General features: G+C 44.3%; 1 protein-coding gene across 11 annotated transcripts in view; it reads left to right on the top strand.

Annotated features, from left to right (window-relative positions):
* The window catches only part of DCLK2 (doublecortin like kinase 2), a 190,274-nt gene that overhangs the window by 155,038 nt on the left and 15,741 nt on the right, over positions 1-19,495 (top strand). For all 11 annotated transcript variants that reach the window (XR_011249771.1, XR_011249773.1, XR_011249772.1 and 8 more), the window contains 3 exons: positions 1,161-1,218; positions 11,010-11,129; positions 11,712-11,858. Coding sequence is in view for 7 of the 11 variants with exons in the window: in XM_069556731.1 (XP_069412832.1) it covers positions 1,161-1,218; positions 11,010-11,129; positions 11,712-11,858 (325 nt within the window). In the remaining 4 variants the exon portion in view is untranslated. The remainder of the gene's footprint in view (positions 1-1,160; positions 1,219-11,009; positions 11,130-11,711; positions 11,859-19,495) is intronic.

Here is a 19,495-nt window from a genome sequence, read left to right as displayed (position 1 = left end):
GATTAATACAACTGTAGCATTGAGAGCAAAGCCTGCCACAGGTAAGTGCTGTAGGAGATGTAATTTTTTTTAATGAATCGTATTCTTTCCCATTTCTGTCTGGCTCATGGATGAGACCTGATTCGTCTCTCCAAGTAGAAAGCAGGTTTATACTCTATACGCATATATACAAACACGACTGGGTGACTAACACAGTATATATACATGCAGACATGCATGCTAAGTTGCTTCAGTCGTGTGCAGCTCTTTGCAGCCCTGTGGACTGTAGCCTGCCAGGCTCCTCTGTCCCTGGATTCTCCAAGCAGGAATACTGGAGCGGGTTGCCACACAGGGATTGAACCCACATCTCTTACGTCTCCTGCATTGGAAGATGGGTTCTTTACCACTATCTATACCATATACTAATTTAGATAAAAGTTATTCTTCCAAGGTAGGTCATCAGTGTGTACTGTGACCACCTAGCAAATGTAGCTTGTGATTGGGAGAACTAATGCATTCCAAGAATACCACAGTGTTCCCTCTTGAACTGTTCTTCTGAATTCTGAAAGATGTATTTTTGGCATGTTGAGCTTAAATGATGTGAATAAAGGTTAAATAACATCATCCAGATTCTTGTGTCCAAGGAAATGATGTCTCTAGTACCAGACTGGAGTGTTTAGAGGTGGGGGTGAAATGGCAGCAGATCTTCACTGGAGTTTTGACTGAGAATGGATAGTGCAAGTCTAGGGACTTTCAGTTTTGAATTGTGGCCTGATGGACTAATGGATTCTTGTAAAGACATTGATAAAAGAAAATTTTCTGTTACTTTGATTCGTTTTTCTAAATTTTATTCTGTCTCCTAAGAGAACTATTTTTGAGATTTAAGTGTGGAAAAATATCTTTTGTCCCGCTTTGATGCAACAGAATTTAACTATTTTAAATATGAGTTACTTAATAATATTGTAATGATTGATATTTATAAAAGGAAATTGACAGTGTGGCTTTGTGGGTTTTTAAAAAATCTTTTGGGAAGTATTTTTCTCCCAGACCCCACTCAGCATCCTCTCTGGGGTATAGAAGAGGAAGCCAGTCTTTCTTCCCAGAGTCTGCTGTAGAGGGAATCAGGAAGGATGGTGTCTTTGATGTATGTCTTTAAATGGCCTTCCTCTGTTTATTCATAGGTCAACCGGAAAGGAGTTTGCCCTGAAGATTATAGACAAAGCCAAATGTTGTGGAAAGGTACAGTATATATAAATATTTTGTAAAAAAAAAAAAAAAAAACTGAAAACACTTAGAGCTGTTTACTGTGGTGAAGGAATTTAAGTGGTGATTTGATAAGCTCATAACAGGAATTAACTGCTGGTAGTATTGGGGAAAACCATATCAAGCTTTTTTTTTTCTTGCCATTTTTCTGAAACCTTAATCCTAAAACAGTAACTTGATTTGATCTTTATCCTAACCATCGAAAAATGTACGTTCTCTTCTCTGGGAGATGACTATGTCAGAACCTAGTAACACACAAAAAAGTTGTGTCAAGAACAGTGAGGGGTCTGAGACTTGACCCTACTTTCAGACTAACACATTAGCTTTCTAGCTTTATAGATGTGGCAGAAGACACAGCATTCCTGAGTCACACACAAAAAAGCACTTACTTGTGGCATAGCAGGTAGCGTGAGCTCCGTGCTGGCGTTGGTTCCTCTTAACTCCCAAGGCCCAGAGTGGGTTTGTGTCACAGTGGAGGATCCCTAAGCTTAGGAACCCCCCAGTCTTAGGGGAGCCACTAGTATCCTCGCCAAGCTCTGCCTCAGAGGAGGACGTTATTACCGTGGTCAGGAAACAGATCCGCCCTCCCGGCCAGGGCAGTCACCATCTTTGTGTTCCAAGCATGTTGGCTGTACAGACATCTTTCCGAGGATGTAGTAACAGGAGCTGAATCAGGATGTGCACACACGCCATGGATCGTCTCTCCGAGTGGATGAGCTTTGTTCTCCGTCCCACTCTCAAGATCCAGCTGGGGGAAAGAAAATCAAATGAGGGCATGCTGCGAGGTTACTGGTATTTTAACTACGTTTGAAAAGATAAATATTCTCTAATAATGACGACAAAGACCTTTTTAGATTCCTTTCTGGTGGCTAGCTAGCAGGTGGGAGAGCAGGCTCTGGTACTCGCGGTCCCACTCTGAGCTCCTGGCACTGGAGATGGGGCTAGTCTGAACTGAAATGTCTGCTAAGTGTGAACACACAGCAGATTGTGAAGACGTAATCCTCAAAGAAGAATGTAAGATGCTCACTATCTTTTGTATTTGATTACATGTTGAAATGGTAATATCTTGAACATCTGGGGTTAAATAAGCCATACATTTTACCTGCTTTTTATAGTTTTTAGCATGGCTGCCTAGAAAATTTAGATTTACATGTGTGGGTCACGTTGCTGTTGAACAGCACTACTCTAGACAGATTGTATTAAGTTTAATCCTGTGTCTTCTTGCTGTGTGACCTTGGAAACATTAGTTAGCCCCTCTGTGCCTTTGTTTCTTCCTAATAACTAACAAAATGCAGTTATTAATAATATTTAAGATATAAGTTACTGTGAATTAATTAAGGCATGTAAGATATGCAGAAAAGTACCAGTATATTGTACAAGTTTAACACATGTTAGCTGATAATTATTAATAGGCCAGAGGGATTCAGAACTTATTGCTAGGAGGACTTGATGTGACCGTAGTGGTCTTGTATTTATGGAACTTGTAAAACTATTCTTCATCAGACATTTACAAAATTGTGGATTTTTAACAGAAAGCCTAAAATAATTGTGGTAAAATTTCTCAGGGCCCCAGAATGTAAATCCAGTAGGCAGATTTGTCATACACTTTTTTTTTCTTTAACTACATTGTGACAGCTAATGAAGCAGAGTCTGTGCAAAATGCTCCCCTTTCTTTGAATAAGGTTTTTCTAAATTTAATTTTCTTTAAGTAATTCTGTATGTTTTTACCTATTGTGCTGACAATCTGATTACATTTTCAACTGCTGAGACTTTCTCCATATGGGAGTGGGTGTTACTCTTTGTATCTGATATTGTGTGATTTAAGCAGAATGTGTTGTAATTTGGGGAGTCAGGTTCTAAACAATTGCATTAAAGTATTTCTTCATAAAAAGTTTAAAAATAATTATGATGGAAAGAATACTGTTTACCTGATTAAAATTTAAGCAGCAGTCTCAGTAGTAGTAAAAAAAGATCTTCATGCAAAAAAATACAGTCTGATACACCAAGTGTTAAGACAAATGAATAGGTCACTTCAAACATTTGGTTGAAGGAAAAAAAAATTGAGGTATTGTTTTTCCTTGTTATTGAATGTCATTGTATTTTTATAATTTGTGCTCATGTAGTTAGTTTTCATCCTTCTGTTTTGCTTACTTGAGCAATTATTTCCACATTGTAGAAAATTATAATTTCAAAACTTTTGAAAAAACGGATAGTTGATTACAATATTGTGCTGGTTTCAGCAAAGTGACTCAGTTCTTTCTTTTCAGATAATATCAGTATTTCATTATGGGTCATTATAGGATGTACAGTAAATCCTTGTTGCATGTCTGTTTTATGTATAGTAGTTTGTATCTGTTCCTCTCATACTTGTTTTCAATAAGTAGATTTTTCCACTGAATTTTATCCTTCGGGAAAAATGGTATAGAGAATTTTTTTTTTAAACAAAATCTTAGGGCAGGTATTAAAACACTCTCCTGGGGCATTGTTCCTCACCTCTGCTTTGTGAGATGTACACAGAAAAGTACGCTGAAAACAATGTCTGCCATTTATCAAAATGTAATGTCTATCCAAAATGTATTAATCTATCCATTTATCAAAGTGTATTATCTATCAAGGCTTGGACATTTAGGAATTTCGCACATTATCTTTAATGACTTGCAAACCAGATGTATTGGTTTTACAGATAAAGACAGAAATACAGATTAGATAGCTTCCCAGAAGTCACACAGAGGCAGAGCAGTGATCGGATCTTTGGGTTAGTCCATCAGCTCCTCCTCCAAGTTCAATTTCTGCCTTTGTTCCTGTAATAAGAACCTGGGGGGAAGTTCTTAACCTCCGACTTTCTATTTGCTTTTTCTATAATGTGTATGAGTGTTATTAGGTTAATTTACTGTTTATCTAACATCTGATGTTTGTGTGAGATTCTGTGCTAGGAACAAGGTGATTTAATATACAGATTAATACCAATTCTGTAAAGAGTGTTTTGGGAGTTCAGGGAAGCAGATGAGAGAGAAGCAGATGCTCAGTGGTGATGCCTTAGAGCAAGAAGCACTGGAGCTGAACTTGAGCAGTGGGGTAGTGGCAGACTGCGGTCCACGGAGTCACAAAGAGTCAGACGTGACTGAATGGCTGAGGATGCACGCACACGCGCACGCAGGGCTTGAATAGGCAGGAATGACAGAACAGCCTTAGAGGCGGTCAGCACAGCCTGAGCAGGGGCCCAGGAGATGGAAAGCATGTTGGGTTCTTCCAAGTAGGAGGTTTTCTTAAGTTGAAGTATAGTTCATTTATAATGTTGTCTTTCTGGTTTACAGCCAAAAGATTCAATTATACGCATATTTTTTTAAATTATAGATTAATGCAATGGTGAATATCTTTCCCTGTGCCATATAGTAGGACCTGGGTATAGTAGGGGTATGCTAGTTTGTATCTGTTAATACCAAACTCCTAATTTACCCCTTCCCCACCCCCTTTCCCTTTTGGTAACCGTGGTGTGTTTCCTGCGTCTGAGAGTCTGTTTCTGTTTTGTAGATAACTTCATTTGTGTTATGTTTTAGATTTACATACAAGTGATTTGGGGCTTCCCTGGTGGCTCAGTGGTAAAGATTCTGCCTACGTTGCAGGAGACCCGAGTTTGATCCCTGGGTCAGGAAGATCCCCTGGAGGAGGAAATGGCAACCCACTCCAGTATTTGATATTGTGCAGTATAGCATTTATCTTTGTCTGACTTACGTGTCTTAGTGGGATAATCTCTAGGTCCATCCATGTTGCCGCATACGGCATTTTTCATTCTTTTTATGGCTGAGTAATATTCCGTCGTGTGTGTGCACCACATTTCCTTCTGCTGAGGGACATTTAGGTTGCCTTCGTGTCTTGACTGGAGAAGGCGATGGCACCCCACTCCAGTACTCTTGCCTGGAAAATCCCATGGACGGAGGAGCCTGGTGGGCTGCAGTCCATGGGGTTGCGAAGAGTCAGACATGACTGAGCGACTTCACTTTGACTCTTCACTTTCATGCATTGGAGAAGGAAATGGCAACCCACTCCAGTGTTCTTGCCTGGAGAATCCCAGGGACGGGGGAGCCTGGTGGGCTGCCGTCTGTGGGGTCGCACAGAGTCGGACACAACTGAAGCGACTTAGTAGCAGCAGCAGCATGTCTTGACTATTGTAAACAGTGCTGCAGTGAACACGGGGCATGTATCTTTTTGAATTAGAGTTTTCTCCAGGCGTATGTCCAGGAGTGGGATGGCAGGGTAATATGCTAACTCTACTTTTAGTTTTTTTAAGGAACCTCCATACTGTTCTCCTTAGTGGTTGCACCAATTTTTATTCCCACCAACGGTGTCTGAAGGTTCCCTTTTCTCTATACTCTTCTCCAGAATCTATTATTTATAGACTTTTTAATGATGGCCATTATGCCTGGTGTGAAGTGATATCTGATTATAGTTTTGATTTACATTTCTATGACAGTTAGCAGTGTTGAGCATATTTTCTTGTACCTAATTGGCCATCTGTAAGTTTTCTTCAGAGAAATGTCTTTTGAGGTCTTCCCATTTTTTGATTTGCTTGTTTGTTATTTTGAATTGTATGAGTTGTTTATATATTTTGGAAATTAAGCCCTTGTTTGCAAATATTTTCTCCCAGTCTGTAAGTTGTCTTTTTATTTTGTTTATGGTTTCCTTTGCTGTATGAAAGCTTATAAGTTGAATTAGTTTATTTTTGCTTTTATTTCTGTTGCTTTGGGAGACTGACCTAATGTCAGAATGTTTTGCCTATGTTCTCTCCTCGGAGTTTTATGGTGTCCTATTTTGTATTTAAGTCTTTGAGCCGTTTTGAGTTTTTTTTGTGTGTATGGTGTGAGGGAGTGTTCTGACATCATTGATTTATATACCAAGTAGGAGATTTTTGCAAGATCTACCTTGGGGCCAGATTTATGGAGGCTTTTGAGAAGGCTATGATATTGATAAATTTAAGAATTCTTCTATGCCTAATATTCTAAATGATAATCATTCTAAGTATTTACTGAATCCCCACAGTATGTGAGGATTCAGAAAGCCTGGAGCTTTCTGTGGTGTGCTTAGAAGTGGCCCTTCCCTCCTTTTCTCCCCAGCGTTCTGCGTTCATTATCTACATGTTATGGGTCAGGGCAGGACAGAAATCTAAATGTATGCTGTATTAGCATCCTGAGGCTGTTGGAATAACTTCCCAACCAGCTTGATGACTTAGAGCATTTTTCTCACTGTTTCAGGGGCTGAACTCTGAAATCCACTTTTGCTCTGCAGGCTGTGGGGGAAATCTGTTCCTTGACTCTACGTAGCTTCTGGGAGCTGACAGTATTCCTTGGCTTGGAGGAACACATCACTCCGAACTCCGCCTCCAGCTTCACATCTCCCTCTCGTCTTTGTGTTTATTTTGCTTCTTCTGACTGTGAACTTTCCCTCTGCCTCTGTCTCATAAAGACACTTGTAATGGGACCCAGAAAATCTACGGTTTTTTCTTTGTTGCAGTGGCTTTAATCATATCTCCAGACATTATTTTTCCTCAAGTACAGTAGTATTTACAAGTTCTAGGCGTTAAGACCTGATAACTTTGTGTGGCTGTTATTTAACCAACCACACTCATGATGTATAACTATTGAACATCTCGTCTCTCTCACTGTATCATCCTCAGAGGTACTCACTCCATAATATAGATACCGGCTGTAAAACTTGTAACAGTGAGCAGTGTGTGATGTGTTTACTCAAGAATGAACCGTGCTGGTTGCTGGAGAGCAAGGTAAACAAAGACCTCCAAGACAGCAGGTGACTGGAGTGAGCGCAGGGCGCTGTGAGGACAAATTCGAGGGTTTCCTAACCCAGCCATGATTAAGCAAGGGAGGCTACCTAGAGGAGGTGAGGTCCCCCATGGTTCTGAAGAATAAATAGGAGCTCATCAAGAAGTGGAGAAAGGAAGTTCCAGACAAAATTGCCTTTGCAGATGCCTGGAGGCCTAGAAAAAAGATTGGCAAAAGGGATAAAGAGGGAATGGATGTGTTCTGAGGCTACTGAGAAGGCAGGCCTGGCGGGGATGGGTGACTGATGAGCTGGGCAGGAGGGTGCGGGAGGGAGGGTCAGGGCAGAATGCCCTTTTGCTCTCGGCAGCCAGGTTCATTCAGTGAGACAAAGGACACAGGCGGGAAAGACTGGACACAAGACGAATCGTTTGGTTTGGGAGCATTGTTTATTCCCCAAATCCATTTGTCTCTGGCCCTGTCTGTCTCTCTTTTAGATGTTAAAAACCACCCTGGCCAAGGATAAGGCTGTATCCTTTGCCAAGTTGGCAGTTTTCTTTGTCATTTATTCTCACACACAAAACCTTGGCATACTGCCAGGAAATGATTCATATGTAAATTATTTGGAATTAGAATCATGAATCACTTAACATAAATAATGGTGGGTGGTTGAATAATGTAAGTTCAGTACAGTTCGAGACAAAAGTGATGTTCATCTTGTATTTAGAAATATTTTTCTGGAAAATGTAACCTAGAGAGCATCTTTATATATTAGAAACAATGATTACATATGGGCTGTTTAAGAATTAGGAAGATAGCATTTTTAAAGATTTTTGTGCACCATTCCATTTTGCTTCTGAGGATGGTTTACTGTAAAAAGTGGATTGGTCCTTCAAAGACATTTTTACAGACATAGTCAGAGGTTGGGAAACAAAAAGTCCCACATCCCAACAAAAACCTTCAGTATGTGCAAAGAATACTAGGCATTGTTGAGTAGCATACAGCAAGCCAAGATAATAAATAGTGGTGGAAAAAATGTTGTTGGAATATCCACTTAATATTTGAAACGTAACACGGCTGGAGGCCCAGGGCTGAGTTGCACATTGCGTCCCAGAAGAGCCTCTGCTGTGCCTTTGCGTGAAGATGACGACTTTGGAGAGGTGCGGGCTCCCTGAGTGCTGGGCTCTCTATTTTAGCTCCAGTCTGAGTGCATTCTTGGGGTACTGGTGATGTGAATTATTTTATATATGTCCCTGGAAATTAGCATCACATGCAGAACCCCTGAATAGAGGTACATTTACAGACTCCCCCTCACCTCGGGCGACGGAGAGGCGGGAGGAGAGCTGACATGATAGATCCATTTAGCTTCCAAATCAAACGCCTGTTTTACTACAGTGTCGACTTGGCGTCACACAGAGTGAAATAAACTCTTTCGGTTGCCTTTACCTGTTCACAGAGTTACAACCACCTCTGCGGTTACTGTGGTTAAGGACCCGGTTGGCACAGATGAGCCAAAGGCTTCTGAAGAAGTGTGTGAACATGGACCGTTTTTTGAGTCTCTGTCCCCATGGCCACAAGGGCCCGGCTGCCCAGCCGCTTGCCTTGGGAGGGCCCAGGGCTCTGTGCCTGCCTGGTGACGCTGCCACTCTGTAAGTCAGCGCTGTGCGGCCGGAGCCGGATCGGCAGCCCTGCGGCCTCTCTGCCGTGGTCGGTTAGGGTCTGAGACCTGCCACTCTTCCCTGGGCGCCGAGTACAGAGCCAGCTACGTCTTCCCAGCCCTACTCATTAGTAGGCATAGGTGCTCTGCTTGGTACGAAGCCTAGTGTGGTCCTGCCTGGAGCCTACCTCAGGGTGATGCGACCTCTAGTTCCAGCCTTTCAAGGAATCAGTTTCAGCTTGGCAGCTATCATTTTCATTTTGAAAGATTCCAAAAGATGTCAGCTTGGATGTCAGGAATCTAGACAAAGAACTGTTCTAAGAATAAGCGTGGAGATGTTACGCAAGCACCCTGTACAGTGACTGGGGAATGGTGGTTTCTTTCCCCTGTGTGTGTGCCAAGTCAGTCAGTCATGTCCAACTCTTTTCAACCCTATGGGCTGTGACCCGCCAAGGCTCCTCTGTCTACCAGATTTCCTAGGCAAGAGTACTGGAGTGGGTTGCCATGCCCTCCTCCAAGGGATCTTCCTGACCCAGGGATTGAGCACACATCTCCTGGGGCTCCTGCAATGCAGGCAGATTCTTTACCACTAAGCCCCCAGGGAAGCCCTTTTCTTCCCCCTGCTGCTGCTGCTAAGTCGCTTCAGTCGTGTCTGACTCTGCCACCCCGTAAACGGCAGCCCACCAGGCTCCCCCGTCACTGGGATCCTCCAGGCTTCTGTTTAATGTTTGCACTGTCATTTGCCAACGTTTGGACAAACACGGTGCATTCAACACTCAAAAAACACCACTCACCATGAGGCTGCCACAGACTTTTGTCTGGATATTATTTATTGGCTTGTTATAATTTATGCTTCCATCTATTGTCCAGAAATATTTGAGATTGCTTTGAGTAAAAATACACATATACATGGAGGCATGGAGATAAGCGAGGAAGCATAAATGGTACACTAAACTAGAGATAAGATAACGATCTTATTACCGCAGAGGGACATTCAGTTTAGTTCCGAGATTCATGAGGGCAGAGGAGGCAAAAAGGGTGGTGAGAGGGACACGCACACACGGTGGACATATATGTGCGTGTGTGTATTTGGGTACTAAATGGTAGCTCTTATCAGGTAAACTTATATGAAGAAAGCTGTTTGAAAACCTAAAGTGTATAATAGGGCAATTAGCAGTCTTACAGAACATTCCCTAAATTCTAAACAATTCATTATTACAGTTAACGAGGATCAACAAATGTGACATTATTGAGCAATTTCTAACATCTCATAATAGAGCAATCATTCATGACTCATGGGCTGGCATACTAAGAATAATTCCTTAATGCTGTGAGTAAACATTTTGCTACGGTGCTGATCCGAACCACATTGCCCACCAGGACTGACAATCAGGCGGTGTTTTCAGAGAAGTGATTAGGGTTGAAATGAGGACGGTGGTCCCCCTGGTACTATATGCTTCCTGACTTCTGAAATACAAGAGAGGGAACATCTATCTGGTGAGTGGTTTCATACCCAAATACAGAGGAGGAAACTTTCTTTTTCACAAATTTCAACATAAAATTCAAATTCGTGTTGGTAAATAGTTTAAAAGCTAAAAATCTTTATAAGGCTGGAAGTTGTATCCCATCAGTTCAGTTCAGTTCAGTTGCTCAGTCGTGTCCGACCCTCTGCAACCCCATGAATCGCAGCATGCCAGGCATCCCTGTCCATCACCATCTCCCGGTGTTCACTCAGACTCACGTCCATTAAGTCAGTGATGCCATCCAGCCATCTCATCCTCGGTCGTGCCCTTTTCCTCCTGCCCCCAATCCCTCCCAGCCTCAGAGTCTTTTCCAATGAGTCAACTCTTCCCATGAGGTGGCCAAAGTACTGGAGCTTCAGCTTTAGCATCATTCCTTCCAAAGAAATCCCAGGGCTGATCTCCTTCAGAATGGACTGGCTGGATCTCCTTGCAGTCCATAAGTATGCCAAATTTCCTTACATGCTGTCTTCATTTCTGAGTGTATACTGAGAGGGAAAAGTGATTCCAGCTGCATTACGCAGCACAGTGTGGCAAGCCCAAGCTCTCACAGCATCAGGAGCTCTTGAAGTGTTGGGAATGAAGAAGAGGCAGGAGGGAGCGTGTCCTACAGTCCAGATAGCACACCGAGCGCTGCGAGGGCTGTGTGAAGTCCTTCCGTTAGTTTCCGTGAGCCGCCACGCCACTTGTCTTGTCCCTGGGGTGCGGTTTGTCTCCACTCCTGCAGGCTCAGACCCACAGCCCGTGTTGTCCTCCGGCACGCAGGAACGGAGCCTGTTCCGTCGTGTCTGATCCACCCCTCTAAACCCTTTTCCCCAGGAACATCTGATTGAGAACGAAGTGTCGATCCTGCGCAGGGTGAAACATCCGAACATCATCATGCTGATTGAGGAGATGGAGACTGCCACCGAGCTCTTCCTGGTGATGGAGCTGGTCAAGGTAAGAGGCGGAGAGATCCCAGGAGAGTCCGTTAGTGCTGGATCCCGAGGCTTAGCAGTGTTCTCAGAGACCCTCAGTGGACATGCACGCTGCTGCCTTGAAACTTTCATTATTTGTGAAATGGATCTTCATTCATTTGCGCGGCACTTGTGTCTTTTTTTTCCTTACCTCTTTCAGGCTGATGAGCTTTGTTTGTCCCCTTCATAGCCCTGCCACTGTTGATTTTTTTTAAATTAAGCTTGTTTTTATTTTGTACTGGAGTATACCCGATTAACAACGTTGCGATAGTTTCAGGTGGATGGCAAAGGGACTCAGCCGTACATATACATGTATCCATTCTCCTCCAAATCCCCATCCCATCCAGGCTGCCACATGGCATTGAGCAGAGTTCCCTGTGCTGGACAGTAGGTCCTTGTTGCTTCTGCAGTTTAAACATGGCAGTGTGTACATGTCCATCCCGAGCTCCCTAGGTATCCCTTCCTCCCACCCTTCCCACTTGGTGACTGTAAATTTGTTCTCTACGTCTGTGAGTCTTGTTTCTGCCACCGTTGATGTTTTGATGTGTTCTTACATGTTCTCTAGGGTGGAGATCTTTTTGACGCAATTACCTCTTCAACCAAGTACACGGAGAGGGATGGGAGCGCCATGGTGTACAACCTGGCCAGCGCCCTCAGGTACCTCCACGCCCTCAGCATCGTGCACCGGGACATCAAGCCCGAGAACCTCTTGGTACGTGGTCCCTGCCTTTCTGTTCCAACTCTGGCCTCACTCCCTTTAAAGTGGCAGAAGTCACACGCAGACAGTCTTGTGCAGACTGTGACATTCTATACCAACCCTGCAGGTAAAGGGCCAAGAGAATTTAAATCTAGAAAATCAAGTCAGTGACCATAAAGTCTTGATGGACTTCTTGAACTGATCTGCACTTCCGCATTTACTGTTTACCAGACATCAGAAAGCATATTTTCTTTCCTCCTTTTTTTGAAAGTTCTTTGTGGCTGTGCTGGGTCTTCGCTGCTGTGCGGGCTTTGCTCTAGTTGTGGTGTGGGGGCTTCTCACTGCACTGGCTTGTCTGGCTGCGGAGCGTGGCCTCGAGGCCAGGCAGCCTCAGTAGGTGCAGAACATGGGCTCAGGAGGAGCACAGCTTCAGTAGTGGTGGCACAGCGGCTTAGCTGCTCCACGGCACGTGGGCTCTTCCGAGACCAGGGATCGAACCTGTGTCTCCTGCGTTGGCCCTGTGAGCCACAAGGGAAGCCCAGAAAACCCATTTTCATTTATGTTTTAATGGTTGGTACTAATTGGAGAAAGACAAACAGGAAATTACTTTATGAGGCAAAAAATTATGCTGGATAAATTGGTGACAGAATTAGAGGATCAGAGACAGAAATGGAAGGGTTCGCTCGTGTGCAGGGCAGAACTTTGGAAACCTAACATAGTCTGTTCGGCTCAGCTTTGCGGGTATGGAAATTGAGCCCCAGGGATGCTGACTGTTCTTGTTGGAAAGTCTGCTTTGTCCTGCTGTTCTGCAGAGGAGCGGCTACTCTGTTACGGTGCTCGGTGTCACAGTCTGGTACAGTCCACCCTTCCAGCCTCTTGTCCTGGTCCTCCCTTCCCTACCCATCTGGCCAGCACGACACTCACCTTAAACCCAATGTCACTCACTGCATGGTGGCCTGAATCACTAAATGTAGCCTGCTGACTGGGGACAGTGCTTATGTCTACGCTGTAGAGAAATTTAAGAGAAGGCAATTTGGGAGTTCTCCCTACACTGATCCACCAGTACACACAAGATACGAGGCTTCTCTGTTTTCACCTTTCAGGGATGAGCATCACCGTCATCATCCTTACTTTTTGGCAGGCGAGGTTATCTGCGTCTCCTGTATCACGTTCATCCAAACACAGGTTTCCCCAGGCCCCAGCATTGGTGAAGACGAGCTTTTTATCAGCAGTGTTAAACCTCATTGTTGGTGTCCACACTGGTCCTCATAAAGTGATACAGTGTGCTCAGTTGGTAAAGAATCCACCTGCCAGTGCAGGAGACCTGGGTTCGAGCCCTGGATCAAGAAGATCCCTGGAGAAGGAAACGGCCACCCACTCCAGTATTCTTGCCTGGAACATTCCATGGACAGAAGAGTCTGGTGGCTACATTCCTTGGAGTGGCCAGAGTTGGACACAACTTGGCAACTAAAGCGCCACCATACTAGTCTTGTTTGTAGCATCCTGTCCCCCAGCAGACAGGTTCATCTCAGAAGATACTGAACAAGGCATGTCTTCTTGACATCACCCCAGCCTCCTTGAGCAGAGGCAGTCAGTCCTGGCCCCCTCTGGTTTCTGCTGCACTACCATGGTTCTGTGATTTTATCATTTATTTATCTGTCATTTTCTCTAGGTCAGCTCAGTTCAGTTGCTCGGTCGTGTCCAGTTCTTTGCGACCCCATGGACTGTAGCACACCAGGCTTCCTTGTCCATCGCCAACTCCCAGAGTTTACTCAAACTCATGTCCATTGAGTTGGTGATACCATCCAGCCATCTCATCCTCTGTTGTCCCCTTCTCCTCCTGCCTTCAATCTTTCCCAGCATCAGGGTCTTTTCCAATGAGTCAGTCCTTTGCATCAGGTGGCCAAAGTATTGGCGTTTCAGTTTCAGCATCAGTCCTTTCAGTGATTCAGGATTGATTTCCTTTAGGATGGACTGGTTGGATCTCCTTGCAGTCCAAGGAATTCTCAAGAGTCTTCTCCAACACCACAATTCAAAAGCATCAATTCTTTGGCATTCAGCTTCCTTTATAGGCCAACTCTCACATCCGTACATGACCACTGGAAAAACCATAGCTTCGACTAGATGGACCTTTGTTGGCAAAGTAATGTCTCTGCTTTTAATATGCAGAGAGTCTAGGTTGGTCATAACGTTCCTTCCAAGGAATAAGCGTCTTTTAATTTCATGGCTGCAGTCACCATCTGCAGTGATTTTGGAGCCCCCCCAAATAAAGTCTGTCATTGTTTCCACTGTTTCCCCATCTGTTTGCCATGAAGTGATGGCACCAGATGCCATGATCTTAGTTTTCTGAATGTTGAGTTTTAAGCCAACTTTTTCACTCTCCTCTTTCACTTTCATCAAGAAGCTCTTTAGTTCTTCTTTGCTTTCTGCCATAAGGATGGTGTCATCTGCATATATGCAATCTTGATTCCAGCTTGTGTTTCATCCAGCCAAGCATTTCTCATGATGTACTCTGTATATAAGTTAAATAAGCAAGGTGACAATATACAACCTTAACATACTCCTTTCCCGATTTGGAACCAGTCTATTGTTCCATGTCCAGTTCTAACTGTTGCTTCCTGACCTGCATACAGATTGCTCAAGAGGCAGATCAGGTGGTTTGGTATTCCTGTCTCTTTAAGAATTTTCCACGGTTTGTTGTGATCCACACAGTCAAAGGCTTTGGTGTAGTCAATAAAGCAGAAGTAGATGTTTTTCTGAAACTCTCTTGCTTTGTCAGCAATCCAGAGGATGTTGGCAATTTGATCTCTGGTTCCTCTGCCTTTTCTAAAACCAGCTTGAACATCTGGAAGTTCACCATTCATATAATGTTGAAGCCTGGCTTGGAGAATTTTGAGCATTACTTTGCTAGTGTGTGAGATGAATGCAATTGTGTGGTAGTTTGAGCATTCTTTGGCATTGCCTTTCTTTGGGATTGGAATGAAACTGACCTTTTCAAACAGTCCTGTGGCTACTGCTGAGTTTTCCAAATTTGCTGACATAATGAGTGCAGCACTTTCACAGCATCATCTTTTAGAATTTGAAATAGCTCACCTGGACTTCCATCACCTCCACTAGCTTTGTTCATAGTGATGCTTCCTAAGGCCCACTTGACTTTACATTCCAGGATGTCTGGCTTTAGATGATTGATCACACCATCGTGATTATCTGGATCATGAAGATCTCTTTTGTACAGTTCTCCTGTGTATTCTTGCCACCTTTTCTTAATATCTTCTGCTTCTGTTAGGCCCATACCACTTCTGTCCTTTATCGAGCCCATCTTTGCATGAAATGTTCCCTTGGTGTCTCTAATATTCTTGAAGACATCTCTAGTCTCTCCCGTTCTCTAGGTAGTAGGCGCCCATAGAGCAGGTGTGTGTTCAGCCACCTTATCTCCTGGTGCTGAACGAGCGCACAGTGGGTGAGAAGTCCATGGCTGGTGACTGGCCATGATGATCACTCGGCTCACCTGAAGCGGACACTCACAGCCAGGTCTTACACCCTGCGTCCTGCGTGCGGCACACCAGTACTTACTGAGCAGAGTGTGCTTTGATGGGTGGGCTGTGGCGCCATTCTTGGGCCCTCCTGATCCACAGTTCTGTTCCCCTTTCGATAGTGCCATTTGATTATTGTTCAGCATCCACTTAAAAGCGTGTGACATTTGTTTTCTTACCGTCTTCTGCCTTGAGCGAATGTGTTTTCTTTCTGTTAGGAAAATAAATACCCCTGGTATGTAAAGCACGACGTGTCATGGGGCTTGGCGTTCTGACCTCTGAGGAGGAGTGGGGACAGTGGTGAAGCAGGCCTCAGGCACGTGAGGACCCCCTGTGCTGCTGCACCGGAGGCTGTGGGGCGTGGCAGCGTCCCCCCAACCCCTCCACCGCCGGCCGAATTTGGCCGTGGGATTCCCTAGCAGAGGTGACAGGGCTCCCCGGTGTTCCTGAGGACACCCTGCCCTCCACACCCTTCCGTAGACCCGAGGGTGTCCTGTCCTGCTCAGCGATCTCACCCCTCCCCACCAGCCCACGTCTCCCCCTCCGCACTCACACTTCCTTACTGTGTGCGGAGGCTCAGGCCCGCATCGCTCAGCCTTTGCTCTCGTTACCCGTCGGGGAAGAGACCGAGGCAGGGACTGATGGCTCCAGCCTGCCGTGTCTCGGATGGCGGCCGGGAGACCGGAGTCAGGGCCTCGTCTGCCTCCCCTGCCCCGGCCGGGTGTTCCCCCCGCCCCAGCCCTGCTCTGCTGCCCAAAGGGGAGGAGGAGGAGGAGGATGGTGAACCTGGATGAGGCCTGCATGAGGCTCCCGTGAGACATGCGAGGCCCCTGGGGTCGCGCTGCAGACACTCTTCACCGCGTGTCTCAGTAAGATACGCGTCTGCCACTGCCGACCCAAGGGGACCCCCAGCAGACCTAGAGACAGTCGGCATGCTGGTGCCAGCCCGGGATGAGAGAGTGCCACTGCGATGCTAGAAGCCGGTCCACAGAGGGGCTGCCAGCCCCTCGCTGCTCCGAGAGAATCCTGTCTGTGAGCACCAGGGCATTCAGACGTCTCATTTGCATCCCCTCGTCTGGCAGCTGTGTCGTAATTTAAACCCTGCCAGCAGAGATGTATGGGTCCCCGTGTCAGGGAGCACAGGGGTGGCCGTTAATGCTGTGAGTTACAGCCGGTGGTGCCCGGTCAGAGTTAACTGTGAGAGACCAGTGATAAATTCTGCCTTTCCAGGGGTTCTGGGGACAGCGGAGAGGAGAGGGCTGGTTTCTCATATTTGAGGTCCTTCTAAATCACGATGCTGACATTCTATTTAGAGAACTTGCCGCATGCAGTTTGTATGTGGGATCAGTTTTGCATTCTGAGAGCAGCTTGCGACAGGGCCTCTCAGCTGGCGGCGGAGCATCTGCGCACAGCAGAGCCAGCGTTCCCACGGGGGTGCTGGGTTACGTCCCACCCGGAGTCTGTACACCCTGTAGCCTTTCAGACGCAGGGGAGTGCAGTGGATGGGAGTGGACTTGTTTGGAATCCCACTTGGCCACCCGCTCGAAACTTGATTTTGCTGGGCCTCGGTTTCCTCATCGATAAAGTGGAATAACAGCTCCCTTCCTAGTTGCCCAGCAGGGTGACTACAGAAGTGCAATGAGACGGTGTTTGGGAGACTGTGGGAATCTTCCAGGCCTGCGAGGATGGGCACTACTGAGGAGAACTGAACTCTGCCAGAATGAGGCCTTGGAGTCACCATGCGTTTATCACCTCTGCCTTAAGATTGGTCTCCTAAAGCAAAGCCTGAATGTGCCAGTGTCGGTCTCTTAGAGGAGTGTCATAAATGTGTGTGTGTGTGTACCTGCAGATTTATAGGTGTGTGTATATATTTTTTCCTGCTTTAAAGACAGTCTCCAGCTAAGACTTGAAATTTGCTTACATTCTTTTTCACATGTTTGCCTCTGTGTCTAGCACTGCAGAGTGATGAGTCAGGTAAAATATTATCAGTTCAGGCTTGTCTGCCCTATTTGACACTGCCCTTTTGATGTTTAGCCAGAGTACCCCTTGCTCAAACGTTATTCAGTGACTATAGACTCTTCATTCCCTTTCTGTTTATGCTCCTGCATCTGACTCTGAATTCCTTGTAGGGGACATGAAAAATGGGACTTCTGGGACCTCTGAGTATCCAACAACAGCTCTTAAATACCCTTAGGCATCCCTAAATTGAATGTCTAAAATAAACATGATTTTTTTTTAATGTACCTAATGAGTATATTGTAAAGTTGTAAAAACAAAATGACATTAACAAAACTTTTTTTTACTCTCATGATACATTTAGAATTATTATGTTCTTATCACTGCAATTGCTTAGGGAATTTCTAAAGTCTGGGTTGCAATAAATGCATCATAAATTTTAACTATAATTCAGGGTGTTCTCGTTAATGTTTACATTAAACGTAATGGATGGAAAGTCGTCCTAAGACTATGCATGACTAAGAACCTGGTTTCTGCTGCTTTAGGCTGAATCCTTAGTAGCTTTGAATATGCTTCTGCTGAGCTGTGGGCTGACGCAAAGTGATAAATATCTGTGAGGGCCCCCAAATCCTCCATCAGTCCTGTGAAACTGGAAAGTCATAAAGATGCTTGCTGAGCGTGGTCTTTAGTACATCAGCATGGAAGCAGTTATTAAAATACTGAGGTGAAAACTATTCCTCTTTAACTGCCGAGAAGCATCACAAGCGAGAAGGGTATTTCAGTGTCCCCCTTAAAAAATCCCCATTAAGACTGGGGTCATTGGCATTAGGAAGGCCTGAGGTTTTTGATATATTTTTTTTTATTGAGGAGTTTATAAATCACTCCCCATCATTAAGTATCAGACTAATGGACGGTGTCGTTAATGTGCTTATCTTGAAAAAACATCATTTGCTAAATTTTTCTCTTCTTTTAGTAAGTAGTGACTTAGATGAAAATCTGGTTCAGTTCATAGTGGGATACAAGGAAACACAAACAAATATGTTTAAAATGTGAAAGTAGAGGAAAGATATGACAGAAGTTCCTGTTAGGTTTTTGCAGTTATTTCGACATTCAGTGTTTTCAGAATGGACATCTAAGAGGCAAATAGCTTATTAAAACGCTTACGGCCAGCTCTCAGATTATGTTCTCATATACACTTGTTTGCTTCGAAAACCATCCATTTAAAATAACTTCCAGAGGGTGGGATGATTTGGGAGAATGGGAATTCTAACATGTATACTATCATGTAAGAAGTGAATCGCCAGTCCATGTCTGACGTAGGGTGCAGCATGCTTGGGGCTGGTACATGGGGATGACCCAGAGAGATGTTGTGGGGAGGGAGGTGGGAGGGGGGGTCATGTTTGGGAACGCATGTAAGAATTAAAGATTTTAAAATTAAAAAATAAAAATAAAAAAAAAATAATAAATAAAAAAAAATAAATAAAATAACTTCCAGACTTTTATCCCATAAGGAAAGTCTGCTTATATATAAAATTAATTTTTCTGAATTATGGAATGAGCATGTGTTCATTGTAAACATTCTGGAAACTTCTGAAAAGTATAAAGAAGAAAAGTACAGTAACCTGTAATGCTGCCACCTAGCGTAAACTTAACATTTTAGGGTATTACAGTATATATATATATTTTGAATATTCCTTTTTCTTTAATACACTGAACATTTCCCATAAGATTAATATTTACTTGAATTGTGCTTACTAGTGACTGTATAATATCACTGTTGGGATTTGCTATGATTTATTAAGTCATTAACCTGTTGGCCGCTTATGTTGCTTCTAGTTTTTAAAAACCAGAAGATGAATTCTGAGGTTGGCATTCTTGGATATAACCTTTGGATCCATCTCTGTTCCCTCACAGCAGGTTCTTAGAAGTAAATTTACAGATCACGGGTTATTAAGGATATTAAGAAATTTACATAGGACTGCCATACTTTCTAGAAAAGTTGCTTCGATGTCAGCAAACACATCACATCCTCACCAGCATTGTTAAACCTTTTCCAAGATGATGATCCACCTGATCTAATCAGCCATTCCTTCCAGGAAAGAAGGAACATTTACCCAGTCCTGATCTGACCTTCATCTCATTTCACCCTCTCACCAGCCCTGT

Source organism: Ovis canadensis, chromosome 17, assembly GCF_042477335.2.
Source record: "Ovis canadensis isolate MfBH-ARS-UI-01 breed Bighorn chromosome 17, ARS-UI_OviCan_v2, whole genome shotgun sequence".
Taxonomy (NCBI): Eukaryota; Metazoa; Chordata; class Mammalia; order Artiodactyla; family Bovidae; genus Ovis; species Ovis canadensis.
Note: the sequence above shows the minus strand (reverse complement) of the source record. Positions and strands in the feature narration are given on the sequence as shown.